At 48.2% G+C, this 12,025-nt stretch overlaps 1 protein-coding gene across 1 annotated transcript in view; it reads left to right on the plus strand.

Annotated features, from left to right (window-relative positions):
- The window catches only part of LOC130385703 (plexin-B1-like), a 44,464-nt gene that overhangs the window by 23,962 nt on the left and 8,477 nt on the right, over positions 1-12,025 (plus strand). Inside the window, exons 11-28 of the mRNA XM_056594356.1 lie at positions 1-532; positions 1,063-1,164; positions 1,462-1,584; positions 1,936-2,029; positions 2,759-2,928; positions 3,444-3,595; positions 3,876-3,981; positions 4,606-4,742; positions 5,359-5,532; positions 5,883-6,105; positions 6,770-7,033; positions 7,510-7,686; positions 8,178-8,326; positions 8,950-9,050; positions 9,316-9,533; positions 10,743-10,921; positions 11,258-11,324; positions 11,740-11,886. The exon at positions 1-532 is cut by the window's left edge and continues 293 nt beyond it. Coding sequence (XP_056450331.1) covers positions 1-532; positions 1,063-1,164; positions 1,462-1,584; positions 1,936-2,029; positions 2,759-2,928; positions 3,444-3,595; positions 3,876-3,981; positions 4,606-4,742; positions 5,359-5,532; positions 5,883-6,105; positions 6,770-7,033; positions 7,510-7,686; positions 8,178-8,326; positions 8,950-9,050; positions 9,316-9,533; positions 10,743-10,921; positions 11,258-11,324; positions 11,740-11,886 — 3,115 coding nt within the window. The remainder of the gene's footprint in view (positions 533-1,062; positions 1,165-1,461; positions 1,585-1,935; positions 2,030-2,758; positions 2,929-3,443; positions 3,596-3,875; positions 3,982-4,605; positions 4,743-5,358; positions 5,533-5,882; positions 6,106-6,769; positions 7,034-7,509; positions 7,687-8,177; positions 8,327-8,949; positions 9,051-9,315; positions 9,534-10,742; positions 10,922-11,257; positions 11,325-11,739; positions 11,887-12,025) is intronic.

Genomic DNA, 12,025 nt, shown 5'->3' on the forward strand with positions numbered 1-12,025 from the left:
CGTCACCCCTTCCTCCCGGGCCGCCACCGACCCACACACAGGCGCTCTCTGGAGCTCCAGCGTCGGAATGGAAGGAGATCACCACCGCGCCGCAGGAACCACTGCAGAAGGCATAGATGGCTCCGGTTCCTCGGCCCCCTCTGACGGGCGGGAAACGCCCGACTCTTTCTCTAAAACGACATTACCCAGCGGCGCTAGGGGCAAGGAGGGATCCGACCGCAGCACTACAGAGCCGATGGCTGATTCTGTAGGCTGGTCCGCCTCTGATCTCAGCTCCACCGCCTCCAGCGCGTTAAGGACGCTGGCCGGCTCTGGAGAGGAGGTTCCCTTGGGACACTCTGAGGAGCTTCTGACGGACGTCTCAAGGATGGATGAGGGGAAGACGGTGACGGAGGATCCGGCACTTTCCTCTGCGTGGCCTTCCGGAGCCCAGGGCACTGAGCAGACACAGACACACTCTATTGACCGTGAGGTCGAGGCGGGCTATGCGGCTTTGTACCAGTCAGATGCTGCAGACTCCCCTAGACTTCTGGTGAGTGGAAAAGCCTTTCAGAGCCCCCTCGGACGGAGAGCTGTGGTGGAGGACGGAGCGGCACAGTGGGCCGGGGCGGGAGCGGTGTCACAGGTTGATGGGACATTCGACACCCACCACTGATAATAGGTCCAAGACGCCATATTACATATCAACGTCTCACCCACTTTGTGTATCTCCCACCTGGGCTTCACCTGGTCAGGTGGCATCACAACACCATTCCCATCCGCCATATTTCTGCCATTCTACCGAAAGCTAAATGTACCCTATCCAACCTTTCCCATCTTGTATATTATTATTTCAATGGCTATTTATTCGTTTTATTCAGTTTTCACGTCAATCATATTGCCCTGACGCCAGACATAGACAAGAAAAACCAAAACGATTTATTTCCTGGTTCTCTCTATCTCATTTGAGAGCAGTACTTGGGGAACACAAGGCTGAGGAAATGTAGACGCAATGTTTTTCCTGCCCTTTCTGTCCTTGTTCTGTAATGAACCACATGATGCTGACCTGGGTTCTGCCGCCAGCAGGAGTGCCCCTGTGTGGAGAAGGTCGAGAGCTCCTCTCTACTCCCAGTCAATGTGGAGAGTAAGATCACTCTGCTCGGACAACACCTCCACCTCTTCCAGGTACCGGAACAAAAGCACGTTTTACAAGCCTGTTGTTAAAAAAAACAATCCTAAACACTGTTGTTGTTTTTTGTCAGTGTGATTTGTTGTTGCGTAACCACCATGCTGATGTTGGTTTGGTTTAAATTAACTTAAAGAATAGGCAACTTCACTAGAATCACTTTCTTTCTCATTGTGTTTTTCTCTGGGCCATGTTCCTTGGTTCATATTAGAAGCTTTTGAGAGAGAACATTGTTGAACGTATTCATTCCTAACTTTGGTGTGTTGTTTGTGTGCCTTTGTGTGTCTTGTGTTCAGGACGAGGATTTGGACTACGAGTGTGTGTTGGACGTGGAGAGTGGCTCCGTCGTGGTGGAGGCCTCCGTCGAAACACATCCTACGGAACAAACCATCTTCCTCATCACCTGCCAGCTTCACCAGGTCGGAACGTAAAGCACGCAGCATAAAAAAGACCATTTCTTTAGCACATTTACAGGAATATCTGGCTGTACTAGCTAGTGCTCTGACACATTTTGATGGCCAGAGATGGAAAACTCATTACAAAGCCTGTCCAGGGCTTTCTGCCGAATCACATCAGAAATTGGTCAGGGTATGAAACCAGATGCCTGATTTCACTCTGGGCTAAAGCCTAGTTTGGAGCCGCCTCTGTGTGACCATAAAAATCTTGCCGAGGATTTCGTGTCGTAAAACATAATTACATGATCCTCAAAACAATGGCACTAAGAGGGCCATCGATTGAATGAATGCTGCTGTGTTTCGTGTACATTTCAGTACACCTATAAGGCTCAAGTGGAGGAGTACCGGGCTGTCGTCAACATCAGAAGGAGGAACAGCTTTGTGATCGACAGTGCGGAGGATTTGCACGGTGGGGAACCTCATTTTGTTGCTGTCATTTATATTTGTTTGCTTGTTTGCGGACCTCGTTTCTGTTCCCCTCGTCTATCATTTGGTTCTGTTCTACAAAATAAATGCGCTTTGTATGTCATTTACAACCTAGTCTTACACCAAAATGTTTAATGGCTTCGTTGGTCCACATCGGAAAATGTATTTGTTTCACAATAACGGCCCTAACATCATGAAATGCCTGTGTTGTTTTGGCCCATTCTTTTCACGTGATCAACATAAAACATCTGCAGATATACCTGTGATGTGTTGCTTTTGTTAAAGGCTTTCGTCTCTTTGAGACCGATCGGCTACAGTGTCTTGTGTGTGTCTTGGCTACCTGATACGATGGAAGCAGATATAACCATTACATAATATCGTTAGCCTCATAGCATATTAGTCATATTTTAGCCGAATTGTGATATCTAACCTAACTCTACTCTCCTAAGGCTGCTGATTCACTGTGCCTCCTTGGTTCCTCCTAAGCCAATCACAGTGCTTTTTACATCCCATAATCACTATCCACCCTAAGTCATCAATTTGACTACGGCATTTTTGACGCTAAATACAAGACAAACCTTAAAATATGACTTCTGCAATTATGCTATGAGGCTAACGATATTCCACCACTCTCTAATGCTCCATAGACTCTGCATTACACCCTTCCACTCCCTAACTGTCTCCCGCCCCCCCCCCCCCCACCGCGCTCCAGTGACCCTGTTCAACTGCTCGGTGGGGCGCTCCGACTGTAGCCGCTGCCGGACGGCCGAGCCGCGCTACGGCTGCGCCTGGTGCGCCGCTGACTCCGCCTCCAGCTGTGTGTTCGGGCTGTCCTGCACAGAGGAGGTCACGCACACTTGCCCCGCGCCCGTCATCCACTTCGTGAGTCCGGTCCACTCCTCGACGAGGATCTCATTTTTACAGACTTGAGAGTGATCCGATAGATGGTTATGTATGTTGAAGTATTGTTATCGTTGTTATAAGAGCGAATGACTTATTCATTGCCTTGTTTGCTTCCATATGTTGTTGTGGTCTGCTATTAGGAGTTTCTCATTGTATTGATGACCCGTAAATCTCTTCCTGGGAGCCTGCGGTCTTCCGCTTCCATCCTTTTAAGTGTACATTACACGATGTTCACATAGATCAAAACCAGGACACTTAAATCACACTTTAACCAATTTCCCGTCACATTCACGTTCATCAGAGCTTGTCTTAAAACCTTTGAAGAGTTCATTGCAATACAAATAAATGTGCCAGCTGATGCCACAGCTTGCAAAGTCTTTCACCAGCAACCGGGGCCACACCTGCGGCTCTACATCAAAGCTACAGCGATGCCCAAGCGCTGCACATGAACGAGTTGTTTACAGCTGCCTCTGTTTTCCCGCCCCCCCTGGCAGATTGACCCAGTTTCTGGCCCTGTGGAGGGGGGGACGGTGGTGACCATCTCCGGCTCCAACCTGGGTCAGAAACCAGAGGACGTCGAGAACTCTGTGACTGTCGCCGGTGTTCCTTGTCACGTCATCCCCAGCAGATACGAGGTCTCCTCCAGGCAAGGGACTCACGCAGCACGCAGGAAGAGCGCATCATCATCTGGCCCTCTGATAGATATATATATATATAGATAGGAACTTTAATAACTGATTAAAAAATCCTATAAAAATTGCACTTCCAGCAGTAGCAGACACCATGTTGCAAATATATTTAAAACAAAAATAAATGTGCAAAAGTACAAAAAGCAAAATGCTAAAAAACTATATGCAGGGAAAGGGAAGAATAGTATACAAGCCAATATTTTCATCTGGCTTAAACGTGATGCCTTGCTCTTCCAGGATAGTGTGTGAGACCACGGGCAGTGGAGCAGAGAAGAGTGGCCAGGCAGTGGTCTCTGTGAGGGGAGGGGGGCACGGGCGATCCACTCACGTCTTCAGCTTCCAGGTAAACACAACCGGACCGATAAACATCCTGAATTCATGTTCCGTTTTCGCTTTCGTCTGATGTTTCCTTATCGGAGCCGTTATTAGAGACCGATGTTGCTTTGACCTCAACCAATCAGGATGCGTGCAACGATTCCTTAAGTGACGTTGCTCTCTGTTGGAGAGGGTCAACACTGAAGTAGCCGCAGATAATGGAGACGCATTTTGAAATGATGCGAAATAAGAACCTGATATCCTGCATTCTTATTGTACTGATAAAGTGCATGATCACAGGCTCATAGCCTAAAGCCTTTACTGGCCCAATACAACTGTTATATTGAAACAGTTATGGGATGTCCTAGAGATTGTTTTTTAAGCCCTCATCTTTTTTCAATGCCCCTCCCCACAAATTCCTCCCAGCATATCACTTTCTCAGTGGTATGCCGATAGCAGGAATGTTAATATGAACAAAACAATAAGTATTATTATTATAACAACAGCTGCCTTTGTAAGGGCGTGTGTTTCTCAATACACAACGCACGTTAACCCGATACACTCTGTAATGCATTGTTGTTGTTGTTGTTGATGTTGCTATTGTTGTTGTTCTTACTCTTGTCCTCTGCTTCTTTCCCCTTCCCCCGGGTAGGACCCCATTCTGACCAGCGTCTCCCCACTAAGGGGGCCCAAGGCGGGGGGCTCCCGGCTCCGCATCAGGGGCCACCGGCTGAGAACCGGCCACGCCGGGGAGGTCAGCGTCGCCATCGGAGGAGTGCCATGTCTTGTGTAAGTTGCCAGGGGCCAGGGGCCAGGGCCCACGTTAGTGAGGCCAGGGGGCTTGTTAGTGTGGCCAGGGGCCAGGGGGCTTGTTAGTGTGGCCAGGGGGCTTGTTAGTGTGGCCAGGGGGCATGTTAGTGTGGCCAGGGGGCTTGTTAGTGTGGCCAGGGGGCTTGTTAGTGTGGCCAGGGGGCTTGTTAGTGTGGCCAGGGGGCTTGTTAGTGTGGGGGAACAAATGGATGAATGAGACTTTAGACAGGATGTATAATTGTGTCATTAATGTATAGTTTTGATCATTTACTGTTGATAATGTCTCCCTCAACCTTTGTATATATCTGACTCTAAAACTATCTTCATTTATTGTGTAAAGAAATGTCTCACACACACACACACACACACACACACACACACACACACACACACACACACACACACACACACACACACACACACACACACACACACACACACACACACACACACACACACACACACACACACACATATACACACACAAAGTAGTTGACATACAGAAAGTACTGTCCTGTACTTTCTGCTGTGACACCTGCATTTCCTGTCTGGGATTAACAAAGTGCCTGTTTAATCTTATCATACCTCTGCCCAGACTTACTATCGATGATGATCAGATCAACTGTCAGAGCGGAAGCAGCAACCGAACAGGAGACCACGGTATCACCGTGCGATTCGGTGGGACCGAGCGCCACCTACAGGGCATCACTTATCACTACACCCCCAACCCGAACATTACAAGGGCTGCTCCGTCCAAAAGCTTCCTCAGGTTGGTTTTGTCTTCCTGCCCTTGGGACTGTTCTAAAAAATAAAGACATAAAGATTCAATATGTTTTGTAGATGACGTTATGTTGGTACAATATTCAAAGTTTGCTATTTCAAGCTAGCTCCAAAAATATTATAACACTCTCCTCCTCAACCCTGTCTCTCTTAAAATACGAGGCTTGCTAAAGTAAACATAGCCTTAGATTTAGCGTCTGAATGCCAACATTTACTCTAGAGCACTTTTCAACCCAAAACATTTGCATAGCGTACTTTTGAACATATCTCGTTTTCATTGTACAATTTATACAAAATAAAAAAAACAGCTCAAGCTTCTCTTCTCTCTCCGGTCCGTAGGGGCGGGAGAACCATCCGGGTGTCCGGGCACAACCTGGACGTGGTCCAGGAGCCCAAGCTCCGGGTCACCCTCAGCCCGCCGGACCCACTGCCCCCCCGGAGGAGGAGGAGGGGGAGGAGGAGGAGGGCCGTGGTGGGCGGGGGTCCGGGAGCCTGGGGGAGACTGAGGAGGATCGTTCCAGAACCGGACTGCCCTGAGGGGACGTTGTGTGGGGTCAAACAGGTGGGGGGGCTCAGCCAATAGGACGCCAGCGATGAAAATATCGTCCTGTTAAAGGGCCTCTATGTTACCACCAGGTGTGAGTTTGATTAGACGTTTCCTGTGCCTCAGTGATATCACAAATGGGCGTGTCCACCTAGATGTATGCTGAATAGACACAGGGAAAGGCAGAATTTGAAACTACTTGTAAGGGCTACGACGCTTCTTTGGTGGTATAATACGCGCCATTTAATAACGAGAGCAATACATTGTTACGACCCTGTGTTACGGCCCTGTGTTACGGCCGTACATTATAAAGGCCCTGTAAAACAAAATCACCCTCACGCTTACCTTTACTGACACTTTATGTGTAACGGTATGATAATGTTTACTCTCAATAATGTGGGACATATGATCAATAATGTCTGCCTCAACTTTCTACAATGTTTGGATACATTTTTGCGCCTACATTTCTACTCTACTAATCTAGACATCATTTCAGTAAACATTTTGTTGTTTACTATACTTCAATTGATTTGAATTTTCATGTATTTTACTGTACTGTACTGTAGCCTACTTTACTGTACTGCATTCCCGCACTACACACGTATCTCCTTCTCCCTTCTCTTGTTACTCAATGCGTTCCTACCCCTCGTTACTCACCTCGGTTCATGTGTTCCCGCCACAGCACGAGTCTCTGTGCACGGTGATCAGCTCCTCCATGATCCAGTGCACCAGCCCAAGCGTTGGCCCCGAGGCCAGGAGGGCCCGGGTCCGCGTCCACTTCCTGCTGGACAGCCTGCAGTTTGAGTTCAGCAGCGTCAGCGGCGGCGGCGGCGGCGGCGGTGGTGAGGCCTTCAGCTACCAGCCCGACCCCATGCTGTTCCCGCTGAACCGGAAGGACCGCAGCAAGCCGTACCACCACAAGCCCGGCAGCATCATCTCGGTGGAGGTGAGGCGCCGACCGTGTGCTAGCGTGATGCTAGCTTGATGCTAACACGCTATGCTAGTGCTACATGGTGTTGCTTCAGTCAGAAAAGGATCAAATGAAAGTGAAACGATAGTGGAATGATGAGACCGAGGACATAAAATACAATAAATCAATATAATGTGAGTAATTAAGTTAAATAAGTAAACATAACAATTAAAAAAGATGACAAAATTAAGAAGGATTCAACAGCAAGCTTGCCTTAAAATAATCGTTATACTTGTATTTTTGGCATATTTCTAACTATATATTTTCTATTCATCACACAGTCCGCCCTTTCCTTGTCTCAATTATTTCCTTTCCCAGAATGACCCTGTGTAATACTATGCATTTCATAAATAAAAGCACTTCGACTTCTGGAGCGAGAAGTCTGTGTTGGGAAGTAAGCAAGTAAACCCGAACCTCACCGCCACTCTCCCTCTCTCTGTTCCCTCCTGCAGGGAGTCAACCTGGACCTGGCCATCTCCAAGGAGGAGGTGGTGGCTCTGATAGGGGACGGGGTCTGCACCGTGAAGACCCTGACCCACCACCACCTGTACTGCGAGCCCCCGGCCCAGCAGCCCCCCAGACCGGTCCGACGAGGGGAGGAGGGGCTGAACCACCTGCCAGAGTTCACGGTCAGCACGCATCGCCGCGCCTCCACCTTAAGACATCCGATATCGGGATCGATGCACTTAGGATGCAGATGGAGTTTCCACAGATCCACTGATCCGTCAACAACGTACTGACTGCATGTCAATTGAAAAGCTCAAAGTGATCCGGTCACGCCACACGCTACAGCACAGGGCGTCGCATGCAAATGAAATCGAAACCTCGCCCTGATGTGCAGACTCTTTTTTTTTATCAGGATTCTACGATTCGCTAAGCCCTTGAAATGCTGTAGTTCAACGTGATTCACGGCTTTAGCCAAAGCATTGTGACCTGGGGCACCTTGGGTCGCTACGACCCCGCCCTCAAAGCGTGGATGACGTTTTGCGGGCGTTCTGGGAAATAAATCTGGATTTTTTTTAATCCAGGCACCTAGATAGAAAAAAAGGTACACTATCGGCCACTGGGAGCCCCGCTTGACGTCTCTTAAAGGAACGCCTTCCCTCCGTTCCTCCTCCAGGTCCAGATGGGGAACCTGAACTTCTCGCTCGGCCGGGTGCAGTACGACAGCCAGGCCCAGATGAGCTTCCCCCCCGAGGCCCAGGTGGGGGTAGGGGTGGGGGCCAGTGTGGTGGCGCTCATGGTGCTCATCATCGTGCTCATCTACAGGTAACCTGGGTCCTGTCCGTCAAACCACAACCACAGCTGTCTCTGTTGCAGAGTGTTGCGCTGACTGGGACTGGGACTCCTGCTTGCTCACTGGCCACCATGACCCCATCACCATAGACAATAAACATTTATATTTCACCTCAATGATTTTAAAAGGTATTTTCTATTACTTCTATGTATTTCAATTACGGCACCCATTGCAATCATGACCATCTCTGGAAATTGGCATCCCCCACTCTGCTTTCCTTCTCAAGATTTCTTCCATGCTACTTTAGTTTTTTTTTTCTTGCCCTTTTTGGGGCAAGGGTTAGGGGAGTGTCCTAGGAATGGGACCTGTTAAACTCTTTCAGACTGTAAATGTGAGTCAGGGCTATACAAATACAATTTACTGGACTTGGCTTTACAACAATAGCAGCCATATAATATAACACAGCACATAAAACCATTCATTAGAGGGAAGGGCAGATATGAAATATATAATACAGACGCAGACCTAGAGATATGGCTAATGCACACACTGATCCAGATTACTGAGAGTGCATCTTTAGGTTAGAGCACTTTCCAGTTCTTCCCCTAACCCTCTTATGTACAGTTTCTTACCATGGTTTTTGTTCTGTCATCAGGAAGAAAAGCAAGCAGGCGATGAGGGACTATAAGAAAGTGCAGATCCAGCTGGAGAACCTGGAGACAAGTGTCCGAGACCGCTGCAAGAAGGAGTTCACAGGTCGCGAGAGAGGGTTTATTTCTGTTTACCAAATTGAAAAATATCAATGTATTTTAAACCCTACTGCCTCAACACATCTGTGCTCTGTCTTGTGGTTTACCTTTCATTGTTTATTTCTAAACATAACTTGCATTTCCACATTATTATTTTAATAAGGATTATAATCCCCCCTATAATTCATTGTGTAGCTTTTGTACAAAGCTCTTAAAACCCCTCCCTCTTCCCTCTGGCTCCACCTTGCCCCGGTGTCCCCTCCCCTCTGCAGACCTGATGACAGAGATGATGGACATGTCAAGTGACCTGGTGGGCTCGGGGATCCCCTTCCTCCAGTACAGCACCTACGCAGAGCGCATCTTCTTCCCCGGCCACCAGGAGTCGCCACTGAGACGTGAGCTGGACGTGCCAGAGGGACGCAGGCAGACCGTGGAGCAAGGACTCGTTCAGCTGTCCAACCTGCTCAACAGCAAGCTCTTCTTAACCAAGGTCAGAGGGGACCTTATCGTGCTATGGGTTTGAACGGGGAAGGTCGAGTCAGTTTTGTTTGTATATATAGCCCTTTACGGGAATAAGTGTACAATCAGGAATTTATTTTCATTACTGACCCCTTTGGCTGGGAAGGGTTACTGCAGCCTGCTGGAGCACGTCCACTGAGAGCGCTGGAGCGCATTGGAGTGCGAGCTCTGTGGGATGAGAGACGATAAAAATCACAAACTATTGTTTTTTATCATCTATAAATATTTTAATATATCGTTTAAAAGGGCCTGGACTGGACACAAGTTCAATTGACATGGTAATATGGACGTGTTCCCTCCACACCGCCATCATGTGGCGATAACGGGAACTGAACAGATAATTGGATGAATTAAATAAACTGCATAATGGTGGTATTGTGGGCAGGGCCGACGGACTGCGGGGGAAAGTGAGTCAGTCGTGGGGGGGCCAAAGGCAGAGGGGGGGGCCCATGGCAATTAAAAAAAAAAAAAAAAAAATCGGTTGAATTATCCACCAGCCCATAGTGTTAGGAGTCGCACACGGCCACGTCTCGCCCTTCAATCTATATACCATCAAAATGTTAAAGGGGTGATATTGTAGGTGTGATTAGCCATTACAAGCCTTTTGAAAATCTGCCTTTTCCTGTGTTTTAGTGACATCACAAGTTTATTTGTTTTATCCGTATGCCGGATAAATCGGTCTACCTACCCACTTAGGGTTGCAGGGTTCATCAGTAGAAGACATGCTTCCCCTGTCGACTATTGAATATTTTCTGAGTAAGTAACTTCTTTTCTCAAGTTTTAAAGTAATGCTGTCTATCCAGTGCACCTTTATCCCTAGGTTAGGAATGACGGTGCACTGGATAGACAGCATTACTTTAATACTTGAGAAGGCTGCTCTTACCTGCAAGAGGGTGAGAGGAAGACACACTTACGATGTCATAGCTTGCGAAATAGATCAGCTTCATTCAGCCTTTGGACCACATTAAGTAACAGCATGTGTCACCACCGCTTAAGTGCATTTCTGTTTTAATTGTATGGGATAAAGTGACCTTTTTATATTTTTCATTGACCACTTAATTTTTGTTTGCATGTTTCCCAAAGCCTGTGTTTTGAAACTTGAGTGTTGCTACTGATTGACCTCACCGTAGCCTACTTTATTTTTTGCCAACACTGTTGTTGTGTCTCCGCCCTCCTGCAGTTCATCCACACCCTGGAGGTGCAGCGGACCTTCTCCCCCAGGGACCGGGCCTACGTGGCCTCCCTGCTGACTGTGGCGCTGCACGGCAAGCTGGAGTACTTCACGGACATCCTGAAGACGCTGCTCAGCGACCTGGTGGAGCAGTACGTGGCCAAGAACCCCAAGCTGATGCTGAGGAGGTGAGCGCCACGCGTGGGGAAGGGCACGGTGGATACCAACAGGGGGGGTCTGGAAGGGGGTTTGTGGTTAGACTCTTAGTGGGATGGGCTTTGTGATTTTTGGCAAGGCGCAGCAGTAGCTCAGGAGGGAGAGCGGGTTGACTGGTAACCGGAAGGTTGCTAGTTCGATCCCTGGCTGTCCATGAGCGCCTTGCTCGAGCTGTCCATGAGCAAGGCGCCTCACCCTGAGGCGCCTTGTGTGAATGTGTGAATGAATGGTTGTATGTCGCTTTGGATAAATGCATCAGCAAATACCCCTAAATGTAAATTAAATTGCTTTGTGCTTTGTTTCCTAAGAACGGAGTCAGTGGTGGAGAAACTCCTGACCAACTGGATGTCCATTTGCCTCTTCACCTTTCTGAGGGTAAGGGTTCGGACGTCCGTCTTTTGACATACAGAGAATCCAAAACAATGACTTGGGTTCATGACTTGGGTTAGGGTTTTTACACAAAATTTCATTGAAAATCCTGTTATGCCATACTATCTATCAGTTATGCCATACTATCCAAAGAAGAAGATATACTTTGTTAATATAGTGTAAATATACATCAATAAATTAAATCAAGTATATTATTTGTTAGAGCTAGGCATCTGCTTTCTTGTGTAGCAACACAAATCACAAAAAGACTTGATCGAATATTTATTCAAAGCAGATTCCATATGCTATGGGTTTGTGTCCCATCGCATCAAGAGCCCAGGATGTTGCTAGCTGGCTAACAGGCGCGTGCGGCAGCGGTCTTGTCTGTAGTAGTTAACCACCTGCGTGTGTTGCGGGGCAGGAGTCGGCAGGGGAGTCCTTCTACATGCTGTTCAGGGCCATAAAGCACCAGGTGGACAAGGGCCCAGTGGACGCCGTGAGCGGGAAGGCCAAGTACACGCTCAACGACAACCGCCTGTTGCGCGAGGACGTGGAGTACCGCACGCTGGTGAGAACTCACTTCACACTTCAAACAGAGGGGGGTTCAGCCAAGGGGATCCCCACAAAGTATTCCGATCCCGAAGTTCCACCCCAAGTCCACACGTGTGGTTCAGGCCAACCGTGCCGCCGTGTGTATCGATTTCTAG

This window comes from Gadus chalcogrammus, chromosome 7, assembly GCF_026213295.1.
Source record: "Gadus chalcogrammus isolate NIFS_2021 chromosome 7, NIFS_Gcha_1.0, whole genome shotgun sequence".
Classification (NCBI taxonomy): Eukaryota; Metazoa; Chordata; class Actinopteri; order Gadiformes; family Gadidae; genus Gadus; species Gadus chalcogrammus.